Here is a 14,717-nt window from a genome sequence, read left to right on the forward strand (position 1 = left end):
AATCTTGCGATGAAGACAGTTAAGAGATTACTGGTGCACCACAAGGCAAGGCACAAGAGGGGTAAAGAGGTTGGATTCCACCTACTCTATCCCCATTGGCTATCACCCTGCTACCACCAAACCCTATTTTTAATCGGATCCAGTTAGCACACAGATTTTTCCCCTATGTAAGTTAAGTATATCTTAGTTTAAACAGACCACTGAGCTGTTAATCAGCCTAAAGGATCAGATATGTTTATGTAGCTGGGAAACAATTGGTTACCTAGCAATGGGACCTACAGCTTATTGTGGGATCCAAAACATATGATATAGAGAAAGTAATTTCTAATCACCAGAAACAAATTCCTCCGATTCCATGTTGGCAGAGCGGAGAATAGAACCCAGGATTATCAAATTGGTAGGCAAGCATGTCACCCATCGTCCAGCAAGGAACTTTTCCCCTATGTAAAGACCTGATTTATGCCAAATATGAAAATTGAATATTAAAGGAACAAGGCAAAGATTTTATCTTTTAGCCATTTAAGGATGCAAAATCTACAGTGGGCCTTCTTGAGTGATTGTTTGTATGGTGGTTTTACGTTGCATGGAACCAGCGGTTATTCAGCAACGGAACCAATGGCTTTACGTGACTTCCAAACCATGTTAAGAGTGAACTTCTATCACCAGAGATACACATCTCTAACACCTCAATGGAATGCCCGAGAATCGAACTCGCGCCCACCAAGATGGCAGGTCAAGACCATACCGATAACGCCACTGAGGCACTCCTTGCGTGAATTGTAGATTGCTCAAGGTTCCTGCATTATACTTCCAGCTGCAATGCTTCCTGTTCTTTAATATCATTCAATTCCAATGTGATTAACCTACTAATTTATTTTCATTTACTACCATTCCAATTGCCCTTTTAAGGAAAAAAGAAATCCTTTTTGTTAACCTGTTTTATAGTATTGATAACCTCATAGTATTTTAATTATACTGAGGTCAATTTATCCCATACATGAACTTTTAACTCCTCTTTTGGCTGAATCTCAGACTGAGATGGTTTTTAAGTACTAGAAGAACAATGACCAGCGAGAACTTGACTGAAGACCTCAATCAAAAGGGGATTCAGACATAATGTATGTAAAATCATCAGATAGAAAGTGTGTACAATGTAAAACTGTAAAGAACTCATGTGTCTAGCTTGTGAAAACATAACCTAAAACCTATAATAATTAAAAATTACTTTTCTCAAATACAACAAGAATGTAGTCCCATGTTCCTGAATTTAAAGACTGTAAATGTACTATGAGGGAACACAATGGAATGCTTTTGTTGTACTTTCATGAAATGCTGAAAGGTTTAATCCTACGAAGTTATGAGATGGAAAATTATTAGTGGAACATGCATGCAAGTCACCACCAACTGTTAAAACCTAGACTAGCTAATGAAGGTAATAACAACATTTTGAAGCCCTGAATTCAAAATTTTACTTCATTAAAATGCATACTTTACTCTTACAACATTGACACATCCACATACTGTCAAGCACAAATAACCACATTAAAGATATGCTGCTAAGGAGAATCCTTTGTTAAAACATGGGATACACTTACAGGAAACATTCATTTTTATATCCCTTTACCCAAATGACAATAGGTACAACTTTTATCAGCTTACAGTCATTCAAATATATTTTCTCACTCTACAGACAATGCATATCACACTGACACATTACAAAATGATACAAAGTACAGTAAACAAAGAAATAAACAAATATTAACAACATATGGAATTTCTACAATACATTCCTTAGCAATATTAATATCAACTTTCCCAATCTGTCAACTGAAGAACACAATATAAAGAAAACTCTTGCACAACAAATCTAGACAAAACTAGCACAAGAAAAAGGATCAGGTGCCAATTTCCAGAAAATAGTACTTTATGACTAGTGCTTTTCATTTTACTAAGAAATAAATTCTACTTACAGTGCAAATGGCATTCATGTTACTAAAATTAAGTTAAGTATATCTTAGTTTTACCAGACCACTGAGCTGAGTAACAGCTCTCCAAGGGCTGGCCTGAAGGACTAGAAATTTTTTGGCTAGGAACCAATTGGTCACCTAGCAACAGGACCTTCAGCTTATTGTGGGATCTGAACCACAATATATTGATAAATTAATTTCTATCACCAGAAACAAATTCCTCTGATTCCTACTGGAAGGCGTTACTATTTGCTAAAATGAAGATATAAGCTTAAACAAAAACTTTTTACCTTTAGAACGGGTTTTGGCTTTGCATTGCTGAGACCTGATGTTTATTGAACAATTTTTCATGGATACATTTATAATTGTTTTAATCTAAAGGAATAAAATAATTATAAGTGTATCCACGAAAAACTGTTCAATAAACATCAGGTCTCTGCAATGCAAAGTTAAAACCCATTCCAAAGATAAAAAGTTTTTGTTTATATCTCCATTTTAGCAAATAGTAATACATTTCAGTAACAGTACAAATACATAATAACTTGTTCATGGAACAAAATATAAAAATACTGTATTAAGTCATATTAACTACGTATAATTTCTATCTATTGTTAAGAGATTCATCTACAAAAGTATGTTTACTACTTACAAATTTTATTTTTCTTGGGAAACTACCATTTGACTTTTCTTGCTTATGACTATTTTTTTGCTCTACACCAATTCTCTTTTTCAATACACTCGCATTTGTAAATTCTAAGCCATCTTCACTCCATTCTATTTTATTTTTTGGGTCCCTTTCCACTGTTGTTTTACTTGGAATACTTTTTGGAGCTGAAGATTCCTTACGTTTTGTACTTGCTTGAATGTATATTTTCTTGTAAGTATTTTGTTCCTTTTCTTCAAGCTGTCGCTTGCGCTTTCCAATTTCACTGAGGTTCTTCTCTTTTCTTTCTTTCACTCTATTGGCAGCGAGAGCACCTAAAAGAATTAAAAAAGGTAAACATAAGTAGAAATGCAATTTTGAGATTTTTTATTATAATAATGTTTAACCAGACCACTGAATTAAGATTCTTAACTCTCATGAGACTGGCAACTACAGACAATTCTAATCTACAAGTGAAAGGTGTGAATGGGATAAAACAACTTGAACTGATAACCATGCCCTCCTGGCTGAACTTGAAACACTTCTAACATCAGGGCATCACAAGCAAAATTCGAATTTTATAACTCACCAGGACATCAACTCAAAAGGTTGACATCAGTAAGCGTCATGATTTTTTTTCAAAATCATTTCACTATTTGTGGAAAACCTGGTATGAAGTTTCCACACAGTATATGACATCTTTCTAACAATATATCTGGTAGCACACCATTTACAATTAGAATTGTTTTATTATTGCTATTCTTTTTATGTGATGGCATCCAATAAAATCCAGCTTGCACAAATGATGATCCAGTATTGAATATTTACAACAATGGGGTTTAGTATGATTCTTAAAATAATGTATATTGTTATTAACAAGTAATATATATTGTGAGCAGCTTAAGGCTTGAATTCAAACTTCCTCTGCACAGGATTTTTTCATCAGTACTAAATAGTATATGTCACTCATCAGGTATCAGGTTCTATGTTTTCTAGGAAAGAAAATTATGCTTATGTCTTAGAACAACAATAACAAGAGAATGGTGTTTTTTAGACAGTAACGAAAGGGGAAAATAATAGTTTCATAAAACTACTGTCATCTAGCCTTGCTTTATTTTACCTGAGAATTATTACCTGAATAAAAATGAGATATATATTCATCATTCCAAATCAGTGCACAAAGATTTACACGATCATTTCAGTCTGAGTAGAATAAATTTTAAGAGAACAGATGTATCATTTCCAGACAAAACAGCCTCAGAAATCAGTACGTACAGAGATGGAGGAAACTGATGGAACTCAATAAGAACATGCTAAGCGTTATAATACACAAGTTATCTTCTCAATGAAATGGTAATCCACTATGACTAAGCACTAGATGGAATCTTTAGAATAACCTTTATTTTTTGCACACATCACTGGGTTACCACTTAGGAACCCTGTTACATAGCATACTATATATGGTTTTGTCTGCTGGTTCTCACTGTCAATAAGCTCACTGTTAACTAAACAACTAACCTAAGATAGTATTGTGCAAAAACTTCTTGTTTGTAGATGGTAAATTTTTCTTGAGCCAACCAGATGGACCAGATATTTCTGCTCGAATTGCACCTCTTTTGGCTTCTTGAAGTAAAGCCTGCTCCGCTAACCTGAAAATTAAAACAAATAATCCCTCACACAATTGTTAACCAGAACAAAAAACTGAATATGTTATTGAATTGATAGTACAAGGCAGGTCAATAAGTAAAAGTAGAAATTAACATCTGGTTAAATATTAGGGCATAGAAACAAGGTTAGTTTTATTGTGATTAGGTACTTAATCACAATAAAACTTAATTCTGGCTAGCTGCCCTAAATGAGAGAGGAGCAAAATATCAAAATCACAACAATGTCAATTAGTACTTGGAAAAGCACAAACCAAACAATGATGTTAAGAATGGATTTCTGACAGATTTGCCAAAGATACAAATATCCCCTCAAACCAACTTCTTTAAAGCATTCAGACAGATGAAGTACTGACGAAGGCATCATTACAGTCTTTGCAAAGGTGTTATATAACTTTGCAAGTTTGTAAAACATGAAAAACATGAACCCTTCAAATGGCAGAAATTTTTAGTAAGGTCACAGTTACTAAATTTGGTTTCATAATTTCACAAGAAGGGGCCTTATTGGCTGAATACGCATGCTGAACACACAGTCTCTATCTCTTGCAGTTCAAATTGGTTAGAGAATCTAAAATATTTGGTCCAATTATTTCACTTTTTGGCAAAACCTTTACATTAAAAAAAAACCACACGCACAAACACAGAGAGAGAAATCCAACTGACAACTGTATGGACCAATGTAACTCTGAAGGGCCTCATGCACTGAAAGATTTTATGATTGTCGTTATCAACACGCACTCTATTCAGACAGTATGAACAATTTCCACACTGATTTCAGTCTGAACAAAGATGTTGTCTTGGGAAGACATGGTATCTCCTCTAGAAAAGACGTACGCAATATTGGTTGACAAACACATACTACAATGAACACCCGTATATGACAGTAACCTGGCAGTGACAGATTCCCACCAAGATCATTCAGACCATGAAACTCTGCCCACTTTTGCATTCAGACAAGCCCATACACAATGTTTCTGCAAACAATACAGACAATAGTTCAGTGTATGGAGCCCTTAATGGAGAAAATAAGCCAAGAATATAATTCGTGTAGCATATAGGTTCCAAACCTACCAGGTACATAGCAATTTTTTAAAAATCCGGTTGGCCTACCATAGTAATACAAGTTCAACAATTTACTATTAACTAGCTACCTATAACTTAGGATGGTTGGTGGTCAGTCAGTTTAAGGTATCTAAAAGCCTACTAAACAAGGCAGCACATGGAAGTCCAACCTACATATGAGCTTGATTACCCTACCAATGTTACATTCTCTAGCCTAGTTTACAGGTAAACTGATCATACATATGCTACCATCCAAAGCAGCAATGGGACAATGTTACCAATTTTGGTATTTCTCAGTTTCCCCTTAATGCAAGACTTTATTAGGTAATACATAGGTAGGTAACTCGGCTACTTACTTTAAGTGTGAATAGGCTGGATAGTAGCTGGAACATAATTAGGTACAAGAAAATCAAAAGCACTTAGCTAGATACCTAATACTAATATGGTAGGATACCTACCTAGTTAGCCTACCTAGTATACTCTGTTTTTTTCCATCTGTCCACCTGCCTGTGATGTTTGCTTATGGTAACACTGCATCCCGGGCTTTAGATAGTTACGCTGTGTAAGTTTTAGGTAAATAAAAGGATATCTGGGTGTACATTTGTAACTAGAAAGTTTTTTAATAATTTACTGTATGCGAATTATACACCGTTAATATTCAAAATAGGATACAGGCAGTCCCCTGTATCCGGAACATCGTCAAAAATCCTAAGAAAACCTTACTTTTAATGCTTTGGGTGCATTGAAAACTATGTAAACTGCATTCTTATGGCATTTTTCATAAAAAAACCTTCAAATATTGATTATTTTGCATTTTTGGTGTCATATTTCATCTCCCAGATGAGCGTTGTTGGTGTCGTAACCCTGGAAATAACGTTTATTGACAAGCCTTGTAACCTCGGAACGTCGTAAGCCGACACCGTCGTAACCCGGGGACTGCCTGTATTGTTGTTATTGTTGAATGTAAGCCAGACGCAGTGGCGGGAAAATTGCTTCTCTCACTGCTCACTACAGCAAGATGTCAACTTTATTGAACCACACCTACTCTGCTACTAAGCTACGTGTTACTTCATTACATGTAAGTATATCAGTATATACTTTTAATTTTTATAAAGTGCGTTTTAGCCAGATACGATATGACGTACAAGGCTAATTTGGTTTAGCATATGTTTAATGGAATTTGCGTCTGGTTGTTCCATTTACCACCCTGAAAAGGCAGCTTAAATTCAACAATAATAACAATATCCTATTTTGAATATATTAACGGTGTAACTCGCATACAGTAAATTAGGTATTAAAACACTTTCTGGTTGCAAATGTACACCCTTTTATTTAGGCTACCTAAAACTTACACATAGCATAACTATTTAAAGCCCGGGACGCAGTGTTACCATATGCAAACACCACAGTCAGGTGGACAGATGGGAAAAAACCGAGTATGAGTACCTAGATTACCCGTTTACAAAATGTACCCACGAATACATTGACACATCAAATTCAAGTAGGCTAGTATATATACTACCTATACCTAGCTAAACATCCAGAGATCAGTTCCCATACCAAGCCCCTGTAAAGAACCACAGCCATAGATTGCAGGCAATCTACTACCTATACTACTTAGTAGCCTAGGTACCTAGCTATCCTAGTAGACAAAGCCTAGGTACACTAAACTACATCAACGTTCTGAACACAAAAAATTTTTATTCACCTGGATAGCTCGTCATCCGTCACCATCTTTAAGGTTTCAACTGAACGTAGAGCGAACAGCTGAGCGACTGACGAGTGATCACTACTACTAATCGGCGCTGTCCGCTCCCGCTGAATGCTTTTAGCTAGCTATCCCCGACCACGATTCGCTAACCTATTAGCGACTGCTGCTTAGTTCTTACATGTTACGATTCCCATAATTTGGTTCCACTTCTATATAAATTCACCATCAATGCTATGATGAAAGAGTAATAGGGATTATATTTAAGACTGTCAAAGTGTATTACTAAAAGACATGAGAGAAACAACAAATTGCATCTTAAGGGACCTTTGTTTATAAGCTCGGTAACTAGTTAGCGTGATTCAGCTGAGCCTTTGTATATTTTGAAGCTTCGAAGAAATTGAGTTTTCTATTTTATCATCTTTATGATTTGAGAATAAATTTTACATTAACATTATGTAATATATCTTCTTTAAATTTATATATAAAAATAAATTTTATTCAAATACTCTACCTCTTGTTGTACAATATGAGTTAAGAATAGTTTACAAAGAAATAAAATCCAACAACATATTTTGAAAGGCGCCCAGCCTTAGATAGGCCAAGAAAAATGGCGTCACAGATGGTGTACGAGAGAGTTTCTTGTAGAATATATCACGAGGACGGGACCAGGACAGATAAATATGGAGGGCTGGTGACCTTAAAATTAGTATATGATCCACACGGTTTGGCGTGTAAAATAAAAAAAGGTAAGGTTTTGTATAAGGAGGATAACTGGCCTAGAGGCCATTGTACAGTAGCCTACTCGGTGCCATTGACACCGAAAGAAATGTGATTGGTTTTTGTTTCTTTTTTTCATTTAATTCCCAGGAATTTATTTGAATACATAAGCCGGAATGGATTCCATCCGGATCCTATTACCCAGATCTTTGGTTATGGAGTGTAATGGCGCCCCTGCAATGTAAACAATGTTCTGTTTATTGTGTAAATAAGTTGGGTGCGGGTCGGCCACCGTAGTATCTTGTACCTTCCTATTAATCGGAGGCATAGGCCTATGTAGGTCTGTGGCTATATATGTTCAGGGGATGTGCAAGATTTTTGAAAGGCTATTCTGTGGTTGGTTTAGATTACCGGCAGCCTTAATCTTAAATTGCCTAGGCCTAGGTATCCGAAATCCGTAGTCGTAAGCTTAAGGTAGTATAGCATCCTAGAGGTAAAGCTGTAGTGGTTTTCCTGGGAAATAATTTAGAGATTAAATCATTTACTAGACTAATGAGGCTGCTCTTAGGCTATAGACTTAGGCTGCTGTAAATTGACTTAGGCCTAGGTAATGCTAGACATGGCTTGTTTTAGATTAGGTAGACTAGTCCAAGTTTAATGGTAGCATTGGTAGGCTAATCATGGTAATATAGGCCTATGTGCAACGTAAGAAAAGTTGTATTCTTGGCATAGGGTAAATGACCAAATAACCACCATTTCATCGAAATGACCCCTTTTTTTCACTTCATTTAATAGGTGAAACAATAATATAATTACGTCTTGAAGCATACCATTCAAAAGATTGAAACTTAAACTTTTGAGTGGTAGGGTAAACAATCGCGGACAATCCACCATCATCACGCTTGCCAGGTCTTCTTCACTCTATATTTAATTGGTGAAACAAGAATACAATCACAACTCTAAGCATACCATTCAAAAGATTAAGTTTCGTCAACATAATGTGATATATGAAAGCCCCATACAAACTAAAATAATCATGTGACGCTCTTCATTAAATATGTTTTCAAGGCAGTTTTGAAATCCAATATGGCGGCTATCGTCAGGCTGGCCGGTCTAATCACGGACTATCCACCATCTTTCCCAGCCTTCCCAGTACTCATTTTAACAATGTTAGTGTAAATATATAACGTTTATTGATCTTACTTGAGATTACAGTTGTAATCAGCATATTAAAACAACATTTTGTTTTCTATATTAGTGAAAGTATGAAACTTTTTATTCCCGGGGGCATGATTTGAACTGAATTCATTTTTACCTTGTAATCGGTGGTTTTGTACATGAACTTTCCTGTCAGATATATACTTAGCCTACGTCTCTGACGTCATGACAGAATTCAAAACTCGCGGCAAACGCGACAGGTAGGTCAGGTGATCTACCTTACCTGCCGCTGGGTGGCGGGTGTAAGAACCAATGCCCCTTTCTTGTCAGATTTTTTCTGTCGCCGGTGTCGACTACACCTGTTGTCGGTACCTCTTGACAGTTGGATTCTTTTCTCATTTTTGCCCTGGATTGTTTCGACGGACTTTTGGTGAAGTACCTGATCTTTTGGCCTGGCATTCACGATTTGTGAACCATTTTTTAATTATTCTTTGGATTTTTCTTTGGATTCATGATGTCTGATGTTGATACTAAGAAAACTGCTATGTTTAGAGTTGTTCTATGAGTGAGTGTAAGGTGAGGCTACCGAAAGCTGCGGTAGACCCTCACACAGTATGTATGAAGTGTTGAGGGAATGACTGCGCCTTTATTAACCCTTGTACTGAATGTGAAAAGCTGAATGAGGATGAATGGAAGTCTTTGTCTTCCTACTTGAGGAAGCTTGAAAAGGATAAAGTTAGGAAAGCTTCTTCCAGGAGCTCTAGTAGTTCTTGTATTAGCGAGTTGGATGTAGATAAACCTATTTTAGACGTAGCTCCTTTACCAGTTTCAGCTCCTGCTCCCTGCATCGAACCCGAAGATGCGCCTTCGGAAGTGGCCTCCATGAAAGCCACCATTCGCAGCATGGAGATGAAAATTAAACATTTAGAAGGTAAGAGGGATTGTAACAGTGATTTGTGCAGTGATCCCAGTGCAGTGGAGGGTGCGTCTGATCGGCTCCCTAATGCTTCCAGGCCTAGACCTCTTCCAGACTCCCAGTCCCAGTGGAGGAGGAAAGTCGAAAGCCGCAGGAAGGTTAGGGAGAGCCCCCACCGGTCAGGTAGCGCCTGTTGCTCGTTCTCAGGCTACCTTAGATCGCGCCAAGATAGAAGTCTTGCGCCAGTGCTTCTCGTCTTCGCCTTCGCCTTCTCCTAAACGAGGATGGAGCTCTTCGGAAGCTTCGCGCCCTTCGAAGAGAGCCTGGCAGGCTCCTTGCGCCCTTCCCTCCAGCCCTGAAGTTTTTTCGGAAGAGCCTGAGGTGGAAGCGAAGAAACGAAGGAGATCTCTTGAGTATCGTTCTCCGAGCAGGGATCAAGGCTCATCTCCTGTTCAGGATTTTGTGAATTCTCCCGCACGAGTGGTGGCTAGTCTTCAGGCGCAGATTTCGGCTCTGGCTGGCTCTCTTAGTGTGTCTTCTCGTCGTAGGAAGGACGTCTCGCTTCCTGTAAAGTAGTCCAGGCGCCCCTCTCCCAACTCTCACTATTCGACGGAAGCTGCCCTCTCTCCTGGGCGTTCGGAGTCTCGCATGAGGCTTTCTGCATTGGACAAGCTCCCGTTTTCGTCCAAGCACCAGGCGACTGGTAGGCATGTTGACTTAGTTTCTCCTTCGGACAAGGATCAGGCGTCTCGTAGGCGATCTTCGCCCTACAGACGCTCTTCTTGAGACAAGATCTCTCCCCTTGACAGGCGCCAAGAGCCTAGTAGGCACTACTCACCTCGTAGCCGCTCCTCGTCTCGCCTCCACTCTCCTGTTGACAAGCGCCCTAAATTGGACAGGTGCGGTTCTCTTAGCAGACGCTCTTCTCCAGTAAGCCGCTCTTCGCTTGGCAGGCGCCAAGAGCCTGTTAGGCGCTTTTCTCCTGGCAGGCTCTCTTCGCCTGAGTATCGCTCTCCTCGAGTCAGGCACCGGGAGCCGGGCAGACGCTTCTCCCCTAGTAGGCGCTCGTCGCCAGAGAGCCTCTCTCCTCGGGTCAGGCGCCAAGAGCCTGGTAGCCGCTTCTCTCATGGCAGGCACTCTTCGCCAGATAGCCGCTCTCCTTTGGACAGGCGCTCTGCTCCTGAGAGCCGCCTTGCTCCCGTTAGGCGCCAAGAAACTGGAAAACGCCCTCCTCCGGACAAGAAGGATTTTTTGAGCAAGCACGCTCTAGAAGTTTTGTCTCCCACAGTCAGACGTCAGACTTCTTCAAGAGACTTCTCCAAGGATAGTCGCGCTTCTAAGGATCATGATGGTTCTTCAGCCGAGGAAGAACAGGATCCCTCGGAAGAAGAAGTACCTAAAGACTCCTCTGTTTCCTCGTATAAGAGGTTAACGGACTTGCTCCTACAAGAGTTTGGGGATACCCTTTCTCCTGTGGCTCCTCCTTCGCGCCTCTCACTATTCTCCACCTCGAAGACTTCGAAGATTTCATCTTGTGTAAGGATGAAGCCTACCATTTCTATGAAAAAGGCTCTAAGAGGTTTTGGGGAATGGCTCCTTGCTAAGGAAGAGAAAGGGAAGACAGTGTTTTCTTTCCCTCCGTCTAAGCTGACTGGCAGACTAGGTTTCTGGTACGAATCGGGGGAACCCTTGGGCCTCGCTCTCCCTTCATTTGCGGACTCGGACTTCTCTTCGCTGGTGGATTCCGTTCGTCGATCCGCCCTCCTGTCTGCCAAGGCTACGTGGGGGATGAACGAGCTTGACCACCTGCCGAAGGGAATGTTCCGAGTCCTGGAAGTTTTTAACTTCCTTGATTGGTCATTAGGAGTTCTGGCATAGAAGACTCGGACCCCGGATTCCCTTTCTCCTGAGGATCTTAACAGCGTCCTCACTTGCATGGATAAAGCAGTGAGAGATGGCTCGAGTGAAGTCTCTTCCCTTTTCGGAGCTGGAGTGATAAAGAAGAGGTCAGTATACTGTTCGTTTCTGACGAAGGCAGTATCTCATGCACAAAGAGCCTCCCTTCTTTATGCTCAACTCTCACCTCTTCTCTTCCCCAAGAAGATCATACAGGATGTCTCGAGTGCCCTCTCTGCCAAGGCTACTCAGGACACGTTAGCCCAGTCGGCCAGGAAACCTCGTTCTGTTTTCCAACCCAAGACCAAGAAAGAGACTCCACTGAGGCAGGAGCCCTTTCGAGGAGGCCCCCCTGCCAGAGTTTCTTCAGTTAGAGGAAATAGACCTTTTAAGAGAGGTAAAACCTTCTCTAGGTCAGTCAGAGGGAAGAAATAGCGTTCAAGGACTCCAGACATCAGTGGGTGCCAGACTACTGAAATTTGCCAACGTCTGGGCCCACAAAGGGGCAGACAATTGGTGCCTCTCGATTGTCAGCAAAGAATACCTCATTCCCTTCTCATCAAGGCCACCATTGACGACGACTCCGAGGGAGTTGGTGGCCAGGTACAAGGACCCCATCATGAATCAAGCCCTTTCTCTAGTAGTAGATCTGATGCTAGAGAAGGAGGCTGTAGAACTAGTGAAAGATCCCCGTTCTGAGGGTTTTTACAACAGACTGTTCCTAGTTCCAAAGAACTCAGGAGGATGGAGACCGGTTTTGGATGTAAGCGCCCTGAACGTCTTTGTGGAAAAGAGGAAGTTCGCCATGGAGACGACTTCCTCAGTATTGGCGGCTCTTCGTCCAGGGGACTGGATGGTGTCCCTAGATCTTCAGGACGCTTACTTTCATGTGCCAATCCATCCTTCTTCACGGAAGTTTCTGAGATTCGTGATGGGAGGAAGGATCTTCCAATTCAAGGCCTTGTGCTTCGGCCTGTCGACTGCACCCCAAGTTTGTTCCGACACGGCATACAAACCTTCGGTCCTTTTACAATAGGAAGGTTACTAGCGGCAGCTGGATAGGTCGTAAGCTTTCGAACAAGGGGTTCGGTAGTTATCTGCTTGTCCGACAGGCGCGTGCGCGACTGGGAGGTAAACAATCACTTTTGCTTTCGGCCTGCTGGTGTGTAGACGTGTGTGTCATCGCTCTCTGCCCGCTTCATCGTCGTTGCTTTCGCATGGTTGTGTTTTTCTTTTTCTGTTTATCTAGTGAAACTGAATTGTAAGTACAATCATTTCATCTTTATTTCCATTGAATTCAATAGTGAATTAAAGGATCTTGGTTTCTCCACGCCCTCCGATTACCCGAGTGCCGGGACTGAAGGGCGTAAGTGCGGGAATTCATTTTTCCCAGAAATGATCCTCGTATTGTGTATGCTCGGTGCCGAGGGCGGGAGAGCGCTCGCTCCGAGCTTATATTTTGATTGGAAATGTGTAGATGAAAATCGTAAGTAAGTACCCTTTTCATTTATATTTTTTTGACCTGTATACTCGTTGCCGAGCGAATGCGCTCGGCACGAAAACTTATTCTGTATGGAAGTGCAATCGCAAGTACAGTATTCTTTTTCCATTTTCATATATTATTTTGATTGTAGCAATACTCATTTTGGATCAGTTTCCGCTCTTACCCGGAAATTGATCTTTTCCCCTTTTTATTTGAATGAAGTGAAATCGCAAGTGCAGTATTCTTTTTCATTTTCATATTTTATTGAGATTGCATTATTTACTTGGATCAATGTTTCCGCTCTTACCCGGGAATTGATCCTTCCCCTTTTTATTTTGTATGAAGTGAAATCGCAAGCGCAGTATTCTTTTTCATTTTCATATATATTTTGATTGCATCAATTCATTATGGATCAAGGTTTCCGTTCATAATCGGGAATGGATCCTTTTACCCTTGCGCTCGGTACCGAGGGCGCAAATGCGCTCGATCCGAGCCCTTATTCATTGTGAAGTGAATCGTAATGCAAGATTCTTTTTCATTTTATTCCTTTTATTTTTGAATGCATCAATATTATTTGGTTCAAGTTCCGCTCAGTCAGGGAATTGATCCTTATGCCCTTGCATTCGGTGCCGAGGGCACGATTGCTCTCCGGCTCTAATTATTATTGTTGGGTACATGGGTGCTGTGCGGGGGTGGGGAACGAGAATCTCTTCCCCCCCCCCCCCCCCCCCCCCCCCCGGGCCCGCCGCCCGCCCGCTCAGCTCCACAGATGGCCCTTCCCCCCCCCTTCGGGGGGGGAGGTTATCTGGGTTCTTCCCCTCCTCGCCCGATCCGTCGAGCGCGGGGAGGCGCTCGGTGCCCGATGTACAATTATATTCGGGTCTTCCGCTCGTTCGGTGTGGGGCTCACCCCCCCCACGCGAGGGGACTTCCCCCCCACTAATCACTACTACTGTTATTTCCGCAGGTGCTACTGCCACGAGGGTGGACCTTGGTGAGGTATGGGCGTCCTTCGATTTGCAGGGCGTGCCTAGTGTCCGGGGGCTGCGGTTCTATGTCTGGTGGGCCTGCTGTGGTCACCCATGGAGTGGTGACCACGACAACGATATCGACTCCAGGTGACAACGTCCCTCCTCACCTGGTGTACTCGCCTCACGTGTAACAGTCTTGCCTACAGCCGCTGTGAAGTGCCGTTCGCCGTACCGAGAGGGGGGGACGTGCCGCCGCCGCTCGTGGTTGCCGCGCTGCCGCGACCACACTTCCGCTGCCCTAGAGCTCGCCCCTGGACCTGCCGCCGGTACCAGGATGTTGCTGGCTGCTGCTCCACTTTCCTGTTTTTCCGGTGCTGCCTGCCGTACCTGCCGATTCTGTGCTGACTGTCCATGCAGTTGCTGCGCTGGCTGTCCCTGCTGTTGCTGCACTGGCTGTCCCCTGCCTTTCTGCGCGCTGGCTGTCCCTGCCGATGCTGTGGCTGGCTGTGCCTGCTGTTCCTGAGATGCCC

At 41.6% G+C, this 14,717-nt stretch overlaps 1 protein-coding gene across 2 annotated transcripts; it reads right to left on the reverse strand.

Annotated features, from left to right (window-relative positions):
• Positions 1 to 1,453: 1,453 nt before the first annotated feature.
• On the reverse strand, positions 1,454 to 7,390 carry LOC135203595 (protein POLR1D-like). Of its 2 annotated transcripts, none has more exons than XM_064233388.1 (3): positions 7,226 to 7,390; positions 4,129 to 4,259; positions 1,454 to 2,945 (listed from the first exon to the last, which is right to left on the reverse strand). In XM_064233388.1, coding segments are annotated over exons 1-3 (510 nt in total). In that variant the 5' UTR covers positions 7,228 to 7,390; the 3' UTR covers positions 1,454 to 2,568. The 2 variants fall into 2 exon arrangements, with proteins under 2 accessions (XP_064089458.1, XP_064089456.1); XM_064233386.1 differs by having other exon boundaries at positions 7,045 to 7,390.
• Positions 7,391 to 14,717: the final 7,327 nt, after the last annotated feature.

This window comes from Macrobrachium nipponense, chromosome 36, assembly GCF_015104395.2.
Source record: "Macrobrachium nipponense isolate FS-2020 chromosome 36, ASM1510439v2, whole genome shotgun sequence".
NCBI classification, from domain to species: domain Eukaryota; kingdom Metazoa; phylum Arthropoda; class Malacostraca; order Decapoda; family Palaemonidae; genus Macrobrachium; species Macrobrachium nipponense.